Raw genomic sequence first — 20,000 nt, 5'->3', positions numbered from 1 at the left:
AGGTTGAGGGTAATAGAAAAAATGCTGGAATTCTCTTAGCAATATTCTTCCTAGCAAATATATATACATATAGAAGTTGAAAACAGTTTCTACACTCATGAACACAACAAATTAAAGTAGTAGTTTCTCTGGAAAGCAGTGATTACCATATTGCTACTTAATTGATTTGCTATTCAATAAAAAATGTCTATCTTAATCTTAATGTGAAGAACTTGTAAGAAATTGATTTTAGGTTTATAAGGTGCCAGTGGAAGCCAGAATGCACACAGAGACAAATATTTTAAACAATTTACCTTAATGTCTTGCTCTGAGCTCTCAGTTATAGCTTTCTGTGCAGCACTGGAAAGTGAATTTGCCACCTGTGGCTGAGCCTCTAGGAGCTTCTTTAGCTTCAAGTCCACCAACTTAGTGTTTTGTTCTGTTAAATACACAAATACTATGAATAACTGAGATGCATTGAGATATGTAGGCTATCAATTTAGGAGACATCACAAAAATATTACTATATTTTTAAAAAAGACATTAGATTTGTGAAGGAACCTATCAGACCTGACAAATGCACAACTCTTCATATATATATAAACTGTAATACATACTATATAACTATAGTATAAATGAGTAGTCTTTAGGTATGTTAACTATACATTTTTTTAATTGAGATACAATAGATATGTAACATTATATAAGTGTAATGTGTACAATGTGATTTGATACATTTATATAATGCAATATAATTACCACTGTAGCATTAGTTAACTCTTCTATCACATCATATAATTATCATTTCTTTTTTGTAGTGGGAACAACTAAGATATAATCTCTTAGCATATTCTTCATATACATGTATATACACACACACACATATACATGTATATATAATCATATATATTTTTCTCCCCAAATCAGTCCCCTTAAAGAATATAGTCAATATACCTTAAGACCATTCAGTTGCATCATATAGTTAATAGTAGCTATGTTTACCTGAAAACCTAAGCCTGCATTTGATGTATACATTTATATAAGTAACTGCATAGGTTATACATAATAAAACAAACTATCTACAAAGTAGATATCTAGAAAGGGCAATACAATTTACTCTTGTTACATTATTTCATTTTCAATTCTTCTAGTATATTAAATTTATACACATAATACCATATTAAAACAAGTTCTCAACATGACTCAGTCATGTATACATTGTTGGAATCAATGTTGAAGTGTGTACATTTATACCCAGCATTGAAATAGGGCATATGTTTAACAAATACCTTAGAATTAGAGGGCAGAAACACAACAATCATATTTTGGAATATAATAATTATGGATAGAAATTTAAAATAAATAAAACATAGCTACAACTTTTAAAATAAATAATTTCAAATTAATTTTAGCAAGTACACTAATCTTTAATAATAAAATAATTCAGAAACAAATGGAAACAAATAATTATATTTAAACAAATTCACTCAAAGGAACTGTTTAATAAAATGGTTGTTAAAAGACATGCCAACCATTTGGTGAATGATATTTTTCATAAAGATTAATAAGTTTTCTAATTATAAGACTCTTAATAAATGCTATTATCATTACTTTCATGCAAATTGGTCAGTTTATATTGCCAGGCTTCTCTTTTAAACAATATCTGATGAACTATGGTCAAATCAAGATAAAGATTAAACAATTTATTATTAAAACATTATGACTTTTATATACATATTAAAAAAAGAATTTTGGGGAAAATAAAGAAAGGCTCAAAATCATAAAACATGCTACGTGCTTCCAGATTCCAATTTGCACTCCTATTTCTTATTGCCATGAACTAAACTATAGTGTGGATAGGAAAGTCTGTCCTATGTACAGGCCAACACTTACTGGCATGCCTGAGAGTTGTAAACAATGTTTTACTTAACTCCAAAACCAAAAAGACTGAGAGGTGTTTTGTTTGACATACATGAAGTAGGAGTTTTTAAAAAGGACAAGAGTCAAGCTGGTTAACCCTAATATATATATTTTTAATGTGAATGGAAGTATTGGAAGTGTCACTTTCATTTTTTTAAAAATTTGTTTTATTATTTTTTTAAGTAATCTCTGTGTCTAACGTGGGGATCTAACTCATGACCCTGAGATCTAGAATCACATGCTCTACCAACTAAGCCAGCCAGGTGCCCTTAGCCCTAATATTAACCAAACATTAAAGTAGCCCACCAAGTTGCTGTAACTAAAATGAGAAAATGCCCCCCACCTTACCTAAGAAATGACTAATTTTTCCTATCTTCATACTCTACTGCAAAATCAGAAAATATATATCATTTACTGTCAATGATTTTATACTTCCATAAACTGAATCTTGAGGCTTTAATTCTATACCTATAAATGCCCTCAGCAGTAGTGTTACTGGTTTCTGATAAAGCCTTCAGTGGTGGTTGTGGTAAGGGGGTGGGTAAGCAACAACAATCTTTTCCAAAAAGAAAAAAGAAAAAAGAAATCTACTATATTTTAAATAGAAAGAAATAAAAGGTAGTCCTAATTTTGGGTTAAACATTTAAATTTTTTCCTTAAATATCAGCATCTTCCTGGATTTGCACAATTATAAATATACTGATTTCCATTTAGTAAAAGTGTAGCTTAACACTAGGCCATGAAGGAGTGACTGAGAAAGGGCATGGGTTTTCTTGGGTGCTCCCTAAAGTCAGGAAGTCTTTAGCTGATTATATTTTGGAGAAATAACACCAGGTTTCAAACAGAAGAAGAAATAAAACAGGTTAGCGCTGCAGGAACATGCCAGGGTTAGGAAAAAGAATACCCGTTTTCACTCCCTTTAGATTTTTACAGGAAAAGATAAATATTAGGGACCTCACTTCCTCACTTTTAAGTCTAGAGAGATTGCCAAACACTTTTTACTGCTAGAAGAATTCAATTCAATAAGCATTTATGGAACCTCTCAGGTATACAAAGCTTTTGATTACTATCTGACGCTGACTTATAAAGGTAATGCATCTAGAACGCTCAACTTTTAAAGCAAGAGTATTTTATATTTTAAACACCAACTCAGTGATTATTGGTATAATATTTACTGACATAAGATATGAGATTAGTAGCAGTCTGTATAAGCAGTTTTCAAAGTGTCTTATTGTAATTAGTTATTAAATAGTGTAAATTAATTTATTAGTACTATGTAAATATTTAAAGTAAGCACAAAATTTGCAAAATAATATTACAAGTAAGACTATCAATTCTAAACCAAGTCAGAAAATCTGATCCATGGTTGAGGTTTACATTTGAAGTATTCCATAGATACTGCATCTATACCTTACAACATCACATCAAAATATTTATGCTGAGATGGGAACCAATGTTTGAATGCCTATAAGTTGTCTCATATAACATAAAATATAAAAATGAACTTTAGTAATAAGAGAATGCAAACTATAACTTATTCCAATTGTATTGCTAATTTTAACACTAAATCTAAAACAAAATAACATAAAATTGATGGAACGTGGATTTAGCTAAATTATTTGTGAGGGCATAAGATGTATAAAGCTACAGAAAGAATTTATTATCATTATTGATGAGGTAATAATAAAAATATAATTATAAAGTGTGCCATGCAGCAGGATGCAAAATATTTATAATTTGAAATTACCGGGAGTATCAAGGTCATTTTCTAAGTTAGTAAGTTCATCTCCACCTCCTACAACAAAGCCTTCAGGAATCTCCTCGTTAGTATCTATCTCAATATTATCATTTTCATCTGTAGGAACATGTAGCAATAATGTTAGTATATTATTCTATTTTATATCATTCATCCAAAACACTAAAGTAGAAAACCCAGTATTTTAATGACAGTTATTCAAATATAGTCTGACACAGATCAGCAAGAAATCAGTTTTAAGTCACTTTTCACTACTGGATTAACATTTGTATTTTACATTCATATGTCAAAGATGAATTGTCACATCAAAGAAGTTACAAAGGTTTTGACAATTTGTCACATGCGGTCTCTGAATCACTGAGCTCATCAAGTCCCTATATTTTAAAATGTAATGTGTAAGTAATCTCTAACAACAGACATTCAAAAATAAAGTTGGTTTACTAATAAAGTCATCAAATAATATTTCTAGATTTCACCTTTTTAGCAGTTATGAGATATAAATGTATAAAGAAACAAATCCTTCTACATAAACTTGTAGCTATATTTATATCATTCGTATGAAGACTTGAGTGCTTTTCCACTATTAATGAATATTATCATGAAATCATTATGGATAAATTAAGAGACATGATTGAGACTGGAACAGACAGTACCTAATGCAAAAGAAAGTTCAGAAACAATTAGAACAGTACATCTTGGGAGACTGAAAGCTGAAAAAAGTTAGTATTGAAAATTAAATACACGGAAATGAGGAAGTCACGCTAGTTTTTATACACTTAGTAAAACGTTTTGGGTCACAATTAGTTGAGGTTTTTTTTTTTTTTACATTAAGTTTTTTTTTATATACTTTTTTCCTTTCTAAATCCAAGTGATAAAACTGGGTTAAGTAATTTTGAATTTTATGCATTTGAAAAAGCACAGCAATAATCTGATTTGCATGTAAGAGGTTTAGCTTTAAATTCTGTTACTGACAGGCAGTGTACCTTTCGGAGAAATACCTGTCTAGTCCTGAAAGTTAAAGAATATCCCTACTACGCTACCATTAACCTTTTATTGGGCAGCTTTTATCAATAATGAGGTATTCCAACATCATTTCAAGTGAGAAATTCCAAAATTCTATACTTTTGGCTTCATCCTTCGATATTTGTCCTTTTCCCTGTATACCTTTGTGTTTGATTTTGGGCCTTCCCAAGTAAATACTTATTATGATCATTAATATTAATAACAATAGTTTACTTTTATTGAAGACATCCCACATACTATGTATGTCATTTATAAGAACACAACAAAGAAAAAAAAAGATTAATAAATTCCCCTGGGGAAAAACATTGCTAAATGCTTTCAAATTGCCAAGGCATTATACTTGGCTACATTATTTAAGTACAATCAGTTGAGAGATATTTTCTATTCAGTTGTGCTTATTAGTACAACTAATTTTTTTTTTTAATTTTTTTTTAATGTTTATTTATTTTTGAGACAGAGAGAGACAGAGCATGAACGGGGGAGGGTCAGAGAGAGAGGGAGACACAGAATCTGAAACAGGCTCCAGGCGGTCAGCACAGAGCCTGACGCGGGGCTCGAACTCACGGACCACGAGATCATGACCTGAGCCGAAGTCGGACGCTCAACCGACTGAGCCACCCAGGCGCCCCTAGCACAACTAATTTCATAAATGTTAGCATCTTCATTATCCTTAAAAATTCTTCTCTAAGTAATTTTGCAGTAAACGCGAATGAACAAGTATTTCCTGAGGACTAAGAAAGTGTTTATAAGACTTCCTTGTATTACTCTGTCAGAGTTAGTTCACTATCAGTAGTTTTTAGAGTGTTGCTGCCAACTAGCCTCTACTAATTATTACTGACCATAATTAATCTAGAGTGAAAGCACAAAATTCAACATTCATTCATTTATTTATTCCAGAAACTTCTACTACATATTGTATCTACAATTTACAAAACACGGCTAGATGTTGAGGAGATACCGAGTTTATCTTATTCCACCTTAAAGATATACATTCAAGTGATTACAAAACCATATACAACAGGTAAGTGTTATGGGATAAAAATAAGTTACAGAGCAAATTCAAAAAATGAAAAGATTTCTCTTTGCCAACAGTACCAGGAATTGTTCTTCAGAAGCATTAACCTTCGAAGCATTTAAAATTAAAAAAAAAATTTTTAACGTTTATTTATTTTTGGGAGAGAGAGAGAGAGAGAGACAGACAGACGGAGCCTGAGCGGGGTAGGGGCAGAGAGAGGGAGACACAGAATCTGAAGTGGGCTCCAGGCTGTGAGCTGTCAGCACAGAGCCCAATGTGGAGCTTGAACTCATGAACTGTGAGATCATGACCCGAGCTGAAGTCAGACACTTACAGACTGAACCACCTAGGCACCTCCAAAGCATTTTAAAGGGAAATAATGTGAGGTAAGACTTGAAAGGTAAAACTGCAGAGGGCCTTGAAGGGCAGAATGGGAAGTTTAAATTTTACTTGTTAAGAATGGAGAGATACTGGTGTTCTAACATGATCAGCACTGAACTCTTTAAGAGTAGTCTATAAAGTAATTTTCTATCGAAGTGTCTTATTGTAATCAGTTGTGAAATATGTATAAAATAATTAATAGTAATATAAGCAATGAAGTTTATGACTTTTATAAATTACAATGGCTTTACTATTATTCCTAAAATATCACTCTTGCTTACAGTCTGATATGCCTTCCTATGTGAAAGAAAAAGTGGTCTAAGGATTTCCCACAGAAGTGTACAATGTATGTGACATCATCCTTGATGTGAGTGAGATTGCTGACCTAGATGTCAGACTGGAGAACTGAAAGGAAATCAAGGTCAGAGACTGTTATAACCTCCAGGCAAGCAGCACAGAGAGCCCAACCTAGTATACAAGAATTGGAAGTGGGTATAATGCAATTTGAAAACTACTGATGGGATACTGGGTGGTTGGGGAGAAATACTGAGAAGGAGAAGGGTGAAGCAGACATCAAAATTGACCTTCCAGTCTGAGTGACTAAAAGGATGGCATTGCTATGAAAAGAAATGCTGAGTCTGGAAATGTGGTCAGATATGGGTACTTTCAGTTTCCAGGGATATGCAGAAAATTGTATTTCCCTTCATTATCCATGTATACTGGGTTCCAGTGTCACGTTAAATAGGTGCCATTCATTTTATTTCCAGCTAAGTGAACTCTATTTACACTACCACTCATGAACAATGCTGAGTGTTTATATATGTATTGTTAACCTTAGATAAAAGGATTACTATTTGAGAAAGCAAGAGTAAAAAACTGATCTACGCAGCTCAAGTCTTCTTAAGAATGGATTTCTACTTTTCATTCCCTGATTTCAGTTTTAGCCCAATCCCTTGAATTCTTTTCAACAGTTACTGTTACAACACATTTCTTCACACCTGTGGTAATAGTCTAAATGCATTCTAGCAGAAACAAAGTGCATGTGTGTTTGTGAAAGATATTACATATTATGTGTATGACATCTATCTATCCATCCATCCATCCATCCATCTTTATGGCTAATCACTGAAAACCCAGCGGGTGAGGATGGTAGAAAGTAAATTAGAGACCCAACAGAAGTTGGTTTATAAATATGGCACATATAATGTAGGTAGGAAAAGATAAAAGTAGATTGGATAACACTGAGCAGCACTATAAGCAAAATGGGAATCCCAGTGATATGATTCACAGCACAGCAATAAGGCTAGTCTTACAACACTTATCATTTATAAATAAATTAAATGGAAAAACAGGGTATCTGGTGATGGTAAAAAAAGAATATCCACACTTTCACAAAAAGAAGCTGAAGTGATCATAAAAACATATTTAGAAAAAACTTCAGAAAATACGTTCAGAAAAAATTTTCTCACTTGTATCATGATTTTTTAATTCTCACTGAAGTCTCCTATAAAATTAATAACTTGTTATTATAGGTAACGATATTTGTTATTCATAATATATATTATATGTAGTTATTTATAATATAACAATTATCAAACAAATATCAATGTTTGATAATAAAATCAAACATAAGACAGAAAACGCAATGCAAACATAATTATTAACAGAAGCTGAATATAAAAATTATTGAAGACCTACAATATTTCATTTTGGTTTAGCAAATTTAGATAAATCTATTTGCCATAACTGAAATGAAGATAAGACAGAATACAAACATATTCATGGACAAAATTAAAAAAAAAAACATTCCCTTTATACACTTGAAATGCAAAAACAAAGTAACACTACTTTATATAAATCAAAGAGAGGCAACAATGTCAGTGTAAAAGTTAAATGACACTAACCTAACTCAAACCAAAGTGATAAGCTATAGAATAAACACATATGTACAATGAATAAAATATATATATTTAATATACCATATAACATATAATAAAGATACGACATAATATAATCTTAAAACAGGATGGATACCTTTTTCCAAGTGTCAGTGGACCATTAACAAAAAGTTAACATTTAATTTGTCAAAATAAAAACTTATTAACTCCCAAAGCAGAAATTCAGGCCATACTCTCCAACCACAACACTATACAGCTAAAAATGAAAGTACCAAACTTTGTCCCCAAATACCTACACCTTGTCAAGTAAAGATCAATATAATAAAATGAACCCACAAGTTTGCTACATAGAACCAGGATTTCTTTTTAAGTGGATATTAATGTTTATTTTTGACAGAGAGACAGAGCGTGAGTGAGGGAGGGGCAGAAAGAGAGGGAGACACAGAATCCGAAGCAGGCTCCAGGCTCTGAGCTGTCAGCACAGAGCCCGATGCGGGGCTCAGACTCACAAGCTGTGAGACCATGACCTGGACCAAAGTCTGACACTTAACTGACTGAGCCACCCAGGCGTCCCCTAGAACCAGGATTTTAAAATTATAGGTCTACAACTACAGAATGATGCAGAAATTGAAAACAACATGTAGTATGCACATTATCACCTGATTCTCTCATATGCCCTAAAATTAAGTCAAAAGGAAGACAAGTAAAAGCTATAGCTCCTTGGACAGATATGATTCTGTTATTTCACAAGAATTAGGCTATTTCTGGTTGTAAGAGGATGCAAGTGGGTTGCTTGAATATATGGCTATATACCTGGCTTAAAATGCTTTGTGTATATTTTCTGTGGACACCATGAAGCTGAATATGCCTCACTTCAAACTTATTAAGTTTACTTTCCTCACTAAGGCAGGTTGCTGCTTGAGAAAAGAAAAAAGCAAGTGTTTCAAGCAAGCATTGAGTTTGAGTAACAATTGTGTTTAACACATTCCCCAGCCTATGCTTCCACATTATTATTTCAACTCTTGACCACTCCCTCCGTTGTTCCTCTGGATCACTGCTTCCAAAATCTTCCCATCCTCATCCTCCATCTAGGCTGGTCCCTACTAATTTCTCTCCACTTTCACACTATTCCTTATTCAGACCTGATGATTCCCACTAGACAGTGGAAGAGTAGATACTAATTTGTTAATTTTCCCCCTGACTTATCAACCTCATAAGGTCATTTTCCCTCAGGAATTAGACTCTTGTGAATCCAAGTGAATTTCTAATTTGCTATGCAAAGGTCAGCAAACTATAGCATGGGGGCAAAATCTAGCCACTATAGTTTTGGGGTAAATAACTAGCACATCCATTAATTTACATAATGTTCAAGGCTACTTTCAGGTAACAAGGGCAGAAGTGAATAGTTTAAATAGAGACCATATAGCCTTCAAAGCCTAAAATATTGACTCTAGCTTTTTTTTCCCCCTTTTTAAACATTTTATTTATTTTTGAGAGAGAGAGAGAGAGAGAGAGAGAGAGAGAGGCAGAGAAAGACAGAGACAGAATCTGAAGCAGGCTCCAGGTTTTGAGCTATCAGCACAGAGCCTGATGCAAGGCTTGAACTCACAAACTGTGAGATCATGACCTGAGCCGGAGTCGGACGCTTAACCAACTGAGCCACCCAGGCGCCCCTCTACTCTAGCCTTTTTCAGGAAGTTTGCTAAATCCTGGCCTAGCACAGTGACTATCATGGCTCACTAGATTAATGCGTATGTATAATGGTTGAATTTCAGGCAGGAATTTTACCCTCTCCCTTGTCCTAAAGGTCTCTTCCCCTACTCCCAGCCTCAACAGCTTCTGAGCAGACCTAGTCTGCTCCATATTTATGAAGACAGACCTATATCCATCAGGCAATAGCCCTGTTCCACTTGTAGTAGGTCAACCTTAGCTCTGATTAAGAGCCTACCATCTGATATGTGGCTGCCTTCAATATCCAAAAATACAGTGTATCCCACAGGTGAAACGGATCCTGATCACTCTGGTTCTTAGGGAACACAGTCTAGCTTTGACAAGTCTTCATAAGGTATCTGGTGAATCCCATCCCATCTTCATTTCACCTGGCTTTCCCTGTTCTAGTCTACACTTCTTTGCTAGAATGAATCTAATCCTGGATTCTGCAGGTCCAATCCTCACTTGTCTTTTATTTACTTTGTTGACTGTTGACTGTTAAATGATGCCAAAATCAGGTCTTCACGTTCCCTAGTTACCAAGTAGGGAAGATATGCATTCTTTGGGTTGTCACACTGATGGAAGTCTCTCCATCTAGTCTAGTCCTGGCTTAGCCTCAACTGGAATTGGATGTTAGTGATAAGACTAATTACACAGATGACCCTTCCTATGACTCTCCACAGATGCAGAAAAGCTTGGCTTTGACTATTAGAAGGCAGATACCTGATTGATGGGGGCAAAGAGTTTATCCATAAAAATAAAATAGATTTAAAAGATATAAAAATAGATACAAGAAAGAAAAAAATGAATTATCAGTGTGCTTGAGTCTTCTAAACAGTAGATTAAGTGCCACCTTAGACTAGGAGGAGAAAGAAAAAATGAGAAGGGATAAAGTTGGTAGAGCTCATCGAAAGAACAGATCAGGAGGGTACTACATAGACAAGAGAGCATTGAGAGACAGTCAGCACCAGTGCTGGAGAAGACTTGAGAGTGAGCTCCACTCATGGTCTATGATAACGCCTTTGTTGTTCTCCAGTGACATCTGCCTGAATCCTGAGGCTTCATTTTAATATTAACCAAACTATCTACAAATAGTAATAATTAATAATTAAAACTTTTAATTCTTAGCCTTCCCAGAGTTTACAGCTTATTTAAAATAGTGTTATTATTTGCTCACCAATGAGAAAAAAATAAGAGAGACACTGGATACCTCTCTATCCTATTATTACTGTTCTCCTATGGGTTTATAATGCCACAGGAAGGGAGCATTAGTAGTTTTAGAACATTTTATCTGAAGGGTTAAGAATATAATTTTTTTTCTGTATTCCAAGATACAAGGAGGCAAAGATTTTTACAACTTACTTAGAATACCTGGAATTTTTCTGATACCAAAGAAACATCTTGTTATTAATAGTTATAAAAGCAAATTATGATAGTATTATATAAGTGTGTAGCCATGAGTAGTTGCTGATGTTACTATAAAACTGTAGTAAGAGACGGTAGAAATTGCATTAAAAATTCTGAGTGATGGGAGTGGAAAAGTAAGATGAAGGCTTTAAGAAGATAAAAACATTCTGACAAGACCAGAGGAACAGACACACAGCTGTTTAGGGAAGCAGCTTTCAGATTTATGAGACATAAAGTTACATACTACAGGCATTAGCTGGCATTCTCTACAACACTAAGTTTTTAATATAAGGAATCAACTAGAAATAACAGCAGTAAATTTCAGTTTACTTAGAAGAAACTTATCATCAACCTAGAAATAGCTTACCTCTGCTACAGTTCTCTAAGGTCTTATTCAAGTCCACACTTGCCTACTCTTCAGAGTGATCCTAGCATTCTAAGATTAACTAAGGACAAGTACCTGGCATGTTTTGGTAGATAAATAGGTTATACACCTTTGGGAAAAAAAAAAAAGACAAAAACCCACAAGCCTCTTGAATATACTCCTCTTAAACAAAAATGTAAAAAGTTCCAAGTTAAAGATGCCCAAGGTGAGCATTAAGAGGCAAAACCAAAATTGCCTTTAATTATATACGTAATCCTTGTCCCAACATCAAGCTTAGAATAATTTCTGCGGATACTGAAGGAGACCTTCTTAGAATAAGGGGACTAAGAAGAAATGGATATGGGACTTACTAAAAATTCTTCCATGTCAGGCTATAAGGCCAGATCATTGTTAAAGCTACTTTCTAAAGATCTAATTCAAAGCAAAACTCTTTCATGCCAAAGCTCACCACTAACAAGTCTTGTGACCTAGGTGTTGAGGACCTGATTGCATTTTACTCACTCCTAACTATAATTAATGAGGATAGTAATGGGGAATCATAAACCAAAGTCTAGATGAATTTTTTCCCAAATCATATTTTAAGAAAGTACTCCTAAGAAAGTAAAAATTAAGCCAAAAAGTTGATTTGGAAAACAGCAAGAGTTATCATCTGATTTACTAAGCTTCCTATAGGTTCTTTGCAACATATCAAAAGGTTAGAAACTTTATGTATTTGATGCAACATTTTGAAGTAAGAATAAAAAGTCCCAAAAGGTCCACTGCAGATTTCTAGGTTGTCTGTAGAATATGATACAAGATTCTTTAACTCACCTCCAGATGCCTTTGACCTTTCTTTCAACTTTTCTGCAGCCATTTCACCATAGCTGGGAAGTTCTGACATCTTCACTCCAGATCGAGCTTCTGCTATTAGCTGACGAGCTCTCTCTCTCAGCTGCCGACGTCGCTCTTCATCTTGCTGCTAAGATATATTGAACAGTTGCCAACTCAGTAATTGACAGAAATGCAATTTCATTTTCAATCTGATCATCATGATAGTAACTGGTTTACAGCATGGTGCTTGGCCCACATTATAAATAAGATGCTCTATATCAGTTGGATGTCACACCATTTTTAAAAGACATCCTACAATCAGATTTTTAAAAAAATATTTACAAATTATTGTATTAAAATGTCTGCTAAAAATTCAAACTAGCCTTTAAAGAATGCTTGGCAATATTTATTATTGAGAAAATAGAAGGGGCTATTGTTAACAAAATAATCAGGCTTATAGAAAAAAAGAATACCAAAAACAATTTCAATTAATACCTTATTTTTATAAAATAGAATTTAACTTGCTGTTTTCTAAGGTATAGAGCACTAATAGACATCTCTGATAGCAGAAAAGGCTGCTACACTACATGATCAAATATATGAAACAGAATTTTTAGGGGGCTGGAGTAGAAATGGAGACACTATATTAGTTCCACAAGTCCTAGTTGTTGGCAGTTTTAAAATCAGAATTGGATAACTGATATACTATCCCCATTCCTAAGTCTCTCTTCTCTTAAATGCTCATTAAGAAGGCAAAATAAGGGGCGCCTGGGTGGCTCAGTCGGTTGGGCGGCCGACTTCGGCTCAGGTCATGATCTCACGGTCTGTGAGTTCGAGCCCTGTGTCAGGCTCTGTGCTGACAGCTCAGAGCCTGGAGCCTGTTTCAGATTCTGTGTCTCCCTCTCTCTGACCCTCCCCCATTCATGCTCTGTCTCTCTCTGTCTCAAAAATAAATAAACAGTAAACAAAATTTAAAAAAAAAGGAAAAAAGAAGGCAAAATAAAATCTAATGTGTTTTTTTTAATATTTAAGTAAAAACTACAGAGTATTAAATAACTAAAATTTCTGCCTACTAAAAAAGGAGTATTATGAATTATAATAATTGACATGAATTTATAAATTGCTTTATAAACTGGAAAACATATAAAATAAGGCATCATAACAAAACAAAGCCTGAAATAATGTGGCTTCAACATACCCTTACAGTGCTATCTTCCCTTAACCTCTCCCAACCTCCATAAAAGTTCACATCTATTTATATAGAATTGCTTGTGTAGTGTAGTTTCATGTACCCAGGGATTTGAATATGTCATTTCCTCTTGGAATGTTTTTCTCTCATTTGATTTAACTCCTACCCATTTTTCAAGATTCAGTTTAAATCCACTAAATTTCCCAACTATTCTTCCCTCCTCCCCACTGGTGGAATAAAGTCTCCTTTATCTATGTTACTATAGTACTCTGTGTGTGTGTGTGTGTGTGTGTGTTATTACTTTTGAAACTATTTGTCAAGTTACATTTTAACTCTGTACAAATGCCTCCTTCTCAACAGAACTGACTTCAGATTCTGTGTTTCCCTCTCTCTGCCCCTCTGCTTGTGTTCTCTCTCAAAAATAAATAGATAAACATTTTTCTAAAAGTTTGGTTTTGTGTGTTGTGTTTTTTTATTTGTTTATTTGGTGTCTAGGAGAATGACCAATCGCAGGTGTCACTTGAGAAAGATGAATCTAACAATAGTATACAAGATAGGGTGGCATAGATAAACTGGAAAGAGTCTAGGTAGGAGGCTCTTATAATAGTCCAAGGAAGATGTAATGAGATCCAGAAGTAGGATGATGCTAACTGAAATGAGAGAGACATTGTAAGAATATATTAGAGGTAGAACTGGTACCCATACCAATTCTTGGTAACTGATTAGATGTGGAGGGAAGAAAGAAGTTGACTCAGAAGTTTTAAACTTGGGCAGCTAGCAAAACTGTGGCACTAAAAATAAAAATAGATAAACTAACGAACAATAGGAAGGGAGGGAGAGGACATTTGGGGTAAGAGATGGTAGTTAGAAGTTAGGTGGGTCACTGGGTTGGAGAGACTGCCTGGACATCTGAATGAAGATGTTAGGTGGTAGATGGGAAAGTGAAATTCATGTTAAGAAGTGAAGTCAAACTAGGACTATAGAGCTGAAATCACGGGGATAAATCAAAGTGTTTAAAGAGACACTATGAAGAAAAAGGGCAGCTACTGACTGAAACGTGGAAAATATCTGTATTCAGATGAGAAGAGAAAAGGAGATAGATAAAGAGAAGAACTAGAACACTCATGTATCAGGAGATAAAGGGAACAAACAACTGTAGTAAATGTGATAGGTTAGTGAGTCTGAATGTTAAAAAGGGCAACCAAACTCAGTAGGCAATATTATTAGGAACAGAGGAAGATAACAGATTGGTGGAGCTCAAACCTAGGCAATTCTTTCACACATTTTGAGATGGCTAGAAATGAGAGCTGTCAAGATTAATACGAGTAGATTAATAGGGGTATCAAATGGACCCAGAGACATGCTTGAAGCTCCTAGTGAACAAACTGAAACAATTTCAGTATAAAAAAGCACAATGACTGCTGTGAATTGAATCAATGAAATCACACATTGAATCAATGAAAAGTCATCAATTCAATGTGATATTCAAAAAGTTCTTAGATGGGGGTTCCTGACTCAGTTGGTAGAGCATGTGACTGTCAATCTTGGGGTCATGAGTTTGCGTCCCACGTTAGGCGTAGAAAAAAAAGATTTGTGAAAAAAAAAAAGAAATGAGGAAAAGAATAAAGGGAAAAAAATTTTTAAGTTTCTTAGAAGGATGTATTAATTCATTTGAGTCAGTTTTTAAAATAACTCCTCTGAAAATTGGCAATTAGAGGAAAAGAATCCAGCAATTATCTTGTCCTGCCAGTAAAAACTCACTTTTAGGGTAACTAAATAGTCCCAGCCAATGAAAAAAAGCTCTATTTTATAAAATAATACCACCTATAATTTTTAAAAGGTAAGATTACAAAAACATAACTTTGCCATTCATAAAAGAATGACTCCGGCATGGATTATCAACAGCTATTTAAGCTCTTTGATATATGTCTGATGGGAAACTAGTCATATTATGTTGTGGCAGACTATATTTTCCAAAGATAGCCATTAGAGTGTTTTTCATTCCACATGTTATCTGCAATGTGACTTTACTCCCTCATTAAGAGGTAAAATTTAATTCCTCCCCCCTCGAATCTGGGCCAGCTTTAGTGACTTGTATTATAATCAGTAGAACATGTCAGTGTTGTGGGTGATTTCCAAGGCTTGGTAGGAAAGGCCATATCCTTTTTGTCCAGTTCTCTTGAAATTCCTGCATTTTTTACTTTCTGGGAACCCAGCTGTCATGCCAGCGAAGTTAAGCCTTGAGTCTCCTTGGCCCATGTACCAGACATGTGAATGAAGAAGCCTTCAGAAGATGTCAGCCTTTAGCCATTTTGAGTCAACCCCAAGGGTCAAGTTTTCCTAGTGGAGGCCCCAGACAATATGCAACAGAGACAAAGCATCCCCAGTGTGTCCCGTCTGAAGTCCTGACCCACAGAATCTGTGAGCATAAAAATAATTTTTTTTTAATACCACTAAGTTTGGGGTAGCTTTTACACAGCAATAGTAATTGGAACATATGCTTAAGAAACACCACACAGATTATTTCCTAGTGGCAAGGAGAAAGCCTACTCGTAAATGGAGAGATCAGAATGAAATCAGGGATTAGGGGCCACTAATCTATTGGTCAGTCTTGGCATCATTAATGATGGGTCAACCATATGTTATACGTTTTTTGATGTGAAGCACGTGAAACGCACATCACCAATAATATTCTAGCGCAAATGTTTAAAATGAATCCACTAAGCTTTCAATATAACTTCCAATGTATCCTATACACAGGGGATAGAAAAACATGATAAATGACACACCAAGGAAGCAACCAGGTAAATCTAGAAGGTATGACATTGAGGATAAATGACCTGGTCATTTTAATAAGAAAGTTACAAAATAATCACACAACAAAAACCAACTAACCAATCACCATCACCACCAAAAGAAACCTAACTGTATAGTCCTATTTGTATAGATACAACATATAATCCCAGGTTAGCTAGTAGTTTGGACAAACCAGCTGTAAGGGCCGTTGCTGAATCAATTACAAAAATTTGAACATAACCATCGTACTAAATGAGAGGAAATGCAATTTGACTGAAAAAAAATAATTTATGTAGTAATAACCTCATTTTATCATTTTGGCAAAATAAATACACATACATATGTAGAGAAAAAGACTTCAAAGTGTATTCACAAAGTTGGTATGATGGAGATATCTAGGTGTGGAAATGTGATATTTTTGTTTTCTTACTTTCATTTGTCTGCATTTACTAATTTCCAATAATATACATGTACTACTCTTATAATAAAAGTTATTTTAAAAAATAATCTGGGGAGAAGGAAGGAAAAGATGAGATAGCAGGTTTCCTAGGGTGGGTGGTAGTTGTGGTGGGAGCAAAAGAAGAGAGATTTAACATTCAAGGGAAATTGTCCTAGTATTTAGAGACACAAGCTTATTTGTAGTTAGAGGAGTAGAATGCACCGGGCAGGGTGAGACTGAAGACGGGAAAAGAAAATAATATGCATAAATCCTCAATTCACTACTAATATTTCAGAACGTGGAAAATATCAAGCTCAATAATGATGATTCTGGTAATGGCTGCTGAATATTTCTTAGCTTTTATGTGCTAAGTGCTGTATATGCATGATCTCATTTAATTTTCACACCCTGATTTTTACCAATGAGTATATTTAGGTTTAGAATTCTAAATTCACGCCAACTAGACCTGATGTCAGAACTGGGAGTCCAGCCCGGGTCTGTCTGAGTACAGAGGCCTTGCTCTTAACCACCAAACTATTTGATCCCCAAAAGTATCAAATTACATGACCAACCGAGGAAAATTGAGCTTTTACTAAACTTTCATCTTTCAAACTTAAGAAAAGTTAAGAGTGCTAATAAAAACCATTATTTGATATGCCTCAGGCAACTGGGTTTAAGTGAATTTCACTGTGTGAATAATAACTTCTTGCAGAGCTGGAATTTGGTGATTCAGACTAAGATGAAGTGGTCTTGGGTCATCTTAACTGAGTTAAAATGAAATAAATGATTCTACCTTTCCAAATATGAAATGGGAACCTAATTTTTTTTCTCACAAGCTACTACCTCCTCTTGGTCTCCCACCTCCCCCAATAATACTCCTATCTACAAATGTTTCTGAGAGCTTACCAAGAGTGCAATTTAACACAGGCAATCATTAATAAAACCAACTCTAAATACTAATTAGGGACACTTTATCAATTTCCATGTAAATTGTTTGTTTGTACCTATTTACCCATCATTGTTCTCTATACAATAGAAAAAATGCAAATGAACAAATCAGAATGCAGCCCTAATGGGACTTTCTGTTTATAACCATTAGCCCAGAGGTGTGCTGTAATTCAATTCTCAAGTAGCAAGATTTAGCCTCATTAACAGACTGCAAGGGCAGGTTACAACTCATAAAACCCTACAGTAAACAAAGTTTATGGACACAGCACAAAATCTTGAGCCTGATTGACAGAATTCTAGTTCCCTATCAGATTGCCTTGATTTACTTTTCCACTAATGTCCTAACACCACAGAGACAATTTTGCTTGGGCCTAGAGCTCTCCAGTGGGATGGCATATCTGTGTTGTTTGTTTTCTTACCCATTAACTTCCCTTAAGACAAAGAACCAACTGAGAAAATAGAAGTTAATTGTTAAGGTCAAAAGGAAAAGCTTGTAATTATAGCAATTGATTATGCAACAATTTTTAATTTAATTGATAATATTAATGTCCAGATTCATTATAAGAAAAACTATTTCATTTTAATTTTTATATACAAGCTCCATTAGAAGTTGATTTTTGCAGTAATATTTACAGACTAGTTAGCAACAAAATCTATGGATCTTTTACTCAGAAGAGACATACTGTTTATGTCAAAGGAACAAAATGACTAGGCAGTAAGGACGATGAGTTTTTTTGTATGGTATTCAGCACAAACTGCTCAAATATGTAGATAATGAGTATTTCTGACAATAATGGTTTGTTTAAACCGACCCATGTGTTATTGCAATTTGTTCTGACTATCCTGCATTCAACAAAGACAAAAACTCACAGCTGGAAATAAATCATTTGTTTACTATGTCTGCTACAAAAAAAAAAAAAAAAAAAAAAAAAAAAAAAAAAAAAAAGAGGAATCTTTTCACTGGGATGCAGAGGTAAGGTAACTCAGAAGACTGCTGTCATTAAAAAGAAAAAGTACACTTGAAAAATTGAACACATTAGGAAATTTATATATCTTCCATTTACCTGCCTAGTTTAAATAAACTTAAGTACATTGAAGTAGTTAGGCTTCCTATTTCTATGAATGGGTCTGATGACATTTACCTTTTTCTATATAGTGTTATTTGGAATTAAACTACTATGTGGGATAGTCTAGCTTTTGTATAATGGATGCGCTCTTTGGAGGGTTTATAAAAGCTGCAATTTTGGAAGGCCTCCCTCCCCACAACCATCTTTTTATAAAACAAGTTATAACAGATTTTTTAGTAAATACTACCTCTGTGCCTGCACACAGTATTTTCACACATGTTGTCTCATTTCGTAGTCAGAATTCTGCAAGGTAAATTACTATCTCTCTGATTTGACAGAAATTGAATCACACTTAAATACACTGCCCAAGGTCATATATCTTGTAAATGGCATAGTAAAAATGAAAAATCATTGTCTGATTTCAAAGCATCAGTCGTATCTATCACATAACTGGTGTTCAGAGAATGTTTCTGAGGCCCTACTGTTAAATTGTGATTTTTTTAAAAACCCAGTTTTTTACTTATTCTTGGGCTTTACAAATCAGTAACCCTTTGTGTTACTGAATACACAGAGATGAGGAGAAACTAACTTATATTCATTCAAAACTTAGGTTCCCAACCTTAAATTATAAGTCTTCACAAAAGTGCTGAACATAGTGCATTTCAGCTTTACTTTTCTCTTTGCTAACATCTTCAGGATCAGGCAAGAGTCTTGTTCTGGTGCAAAGAGCTTGTATTTCAATACAACAAATTTAAGTATTTTCAAATACAGAAAACAGATCAGAACTAACCACTCTGGACATGAATTGAAAAATATTTAGTCCACCTCACACGATATCAAGTTACTATTTTCCTTATCATTCCGAAATGGTCTACAATCTGCCATAGATAGATGCACTAGTAAAACTTGAACAATTTAAGGACAAACTCTTCAAGAATAAGTAATGTAATTCCTTGTTTCCTTTCCATAAAAATGTATTGGTATGCAATTTTTATATTTCACAGTTCACCGACATCTAGGCAAGCTTTCTTCCACTGCTTCAATGGTGCTACTTTTAATTTTATCCTCCTTAGTCGTAGTAATTAAAGTGATCAGCAGTGGCATCCCAGCGGCTTTGACACAGCTACAACCCCCTAGCAGACTTTTGCTTTTAAGGGGAAGGGGAAGAAAAAGACTAGAGTTTCATTTCACAGAGAAAAAGAAAATCAAGCTTCTCCCAATCCTCAACTTCATTCAATTGTTCTTTCAGCAGCCTTTGGATCTTAAGAATCAAATAA

The 20,000-nt window shown here is 34.4% G+C and overlaps 1 protein-coding gene across 15 annotated transcripts in view; it reads right to left on the bottom strand.

Annotated features, from left to right (window-relative positions):
• Positions 1-20,000, bottom strand: part of EHBP1 (EH domain binding protein 1) — a 363,403-nt gene that overhangs the window by 49,668 nt on the left and 293,735 nt on the right. For 7 of the 15 annotated variants that reach the window (XM_043603483.1, XM_043603482.1, XM_043603486.1 and 4 more), the window contains 3 exons: positions 12,285-12,432; positions 3,647-3,754; positions 294-418 (listed from right to left, as the gene is read on the bottom strand). In XM_043603483.1, coding sequence (XP_043459418.1) covers positions 294-418; positions 3,647-3,754; positions 12,285-12,432 — 381 coding nt within the window. The remainder of the gene's footprint in view (positions 1-293; positions 419-3,646; positions 3,755-12,284; positions 12,433-20,000) is intronic. The other 8 variants (XM_043603493.1, XM_043603492.1, XM_043603491.1 and 5 more) reach the window with 3 other exon arrangements.

This window comes from Prionailurus bengalensis, chromosome A3 (genome assembly GCF_016509475.1).
Source record: "Prionailurus bengalensis isolate Pbe53 chromosome A3, Fcat_Pben_1.1_paternal_pri, whole genome shotgun sequence".
Classification (NCBI taxonomy): domain Eukaryota; kingdom Metazoa; phylum Chordata; class Mammalia; order Carnivora; family Felidae; genus Prionailurus; species Prionailurus bengalensis.
This window is presented reverse-complemented; position numbering and strand designations above follow the sequence as displayed.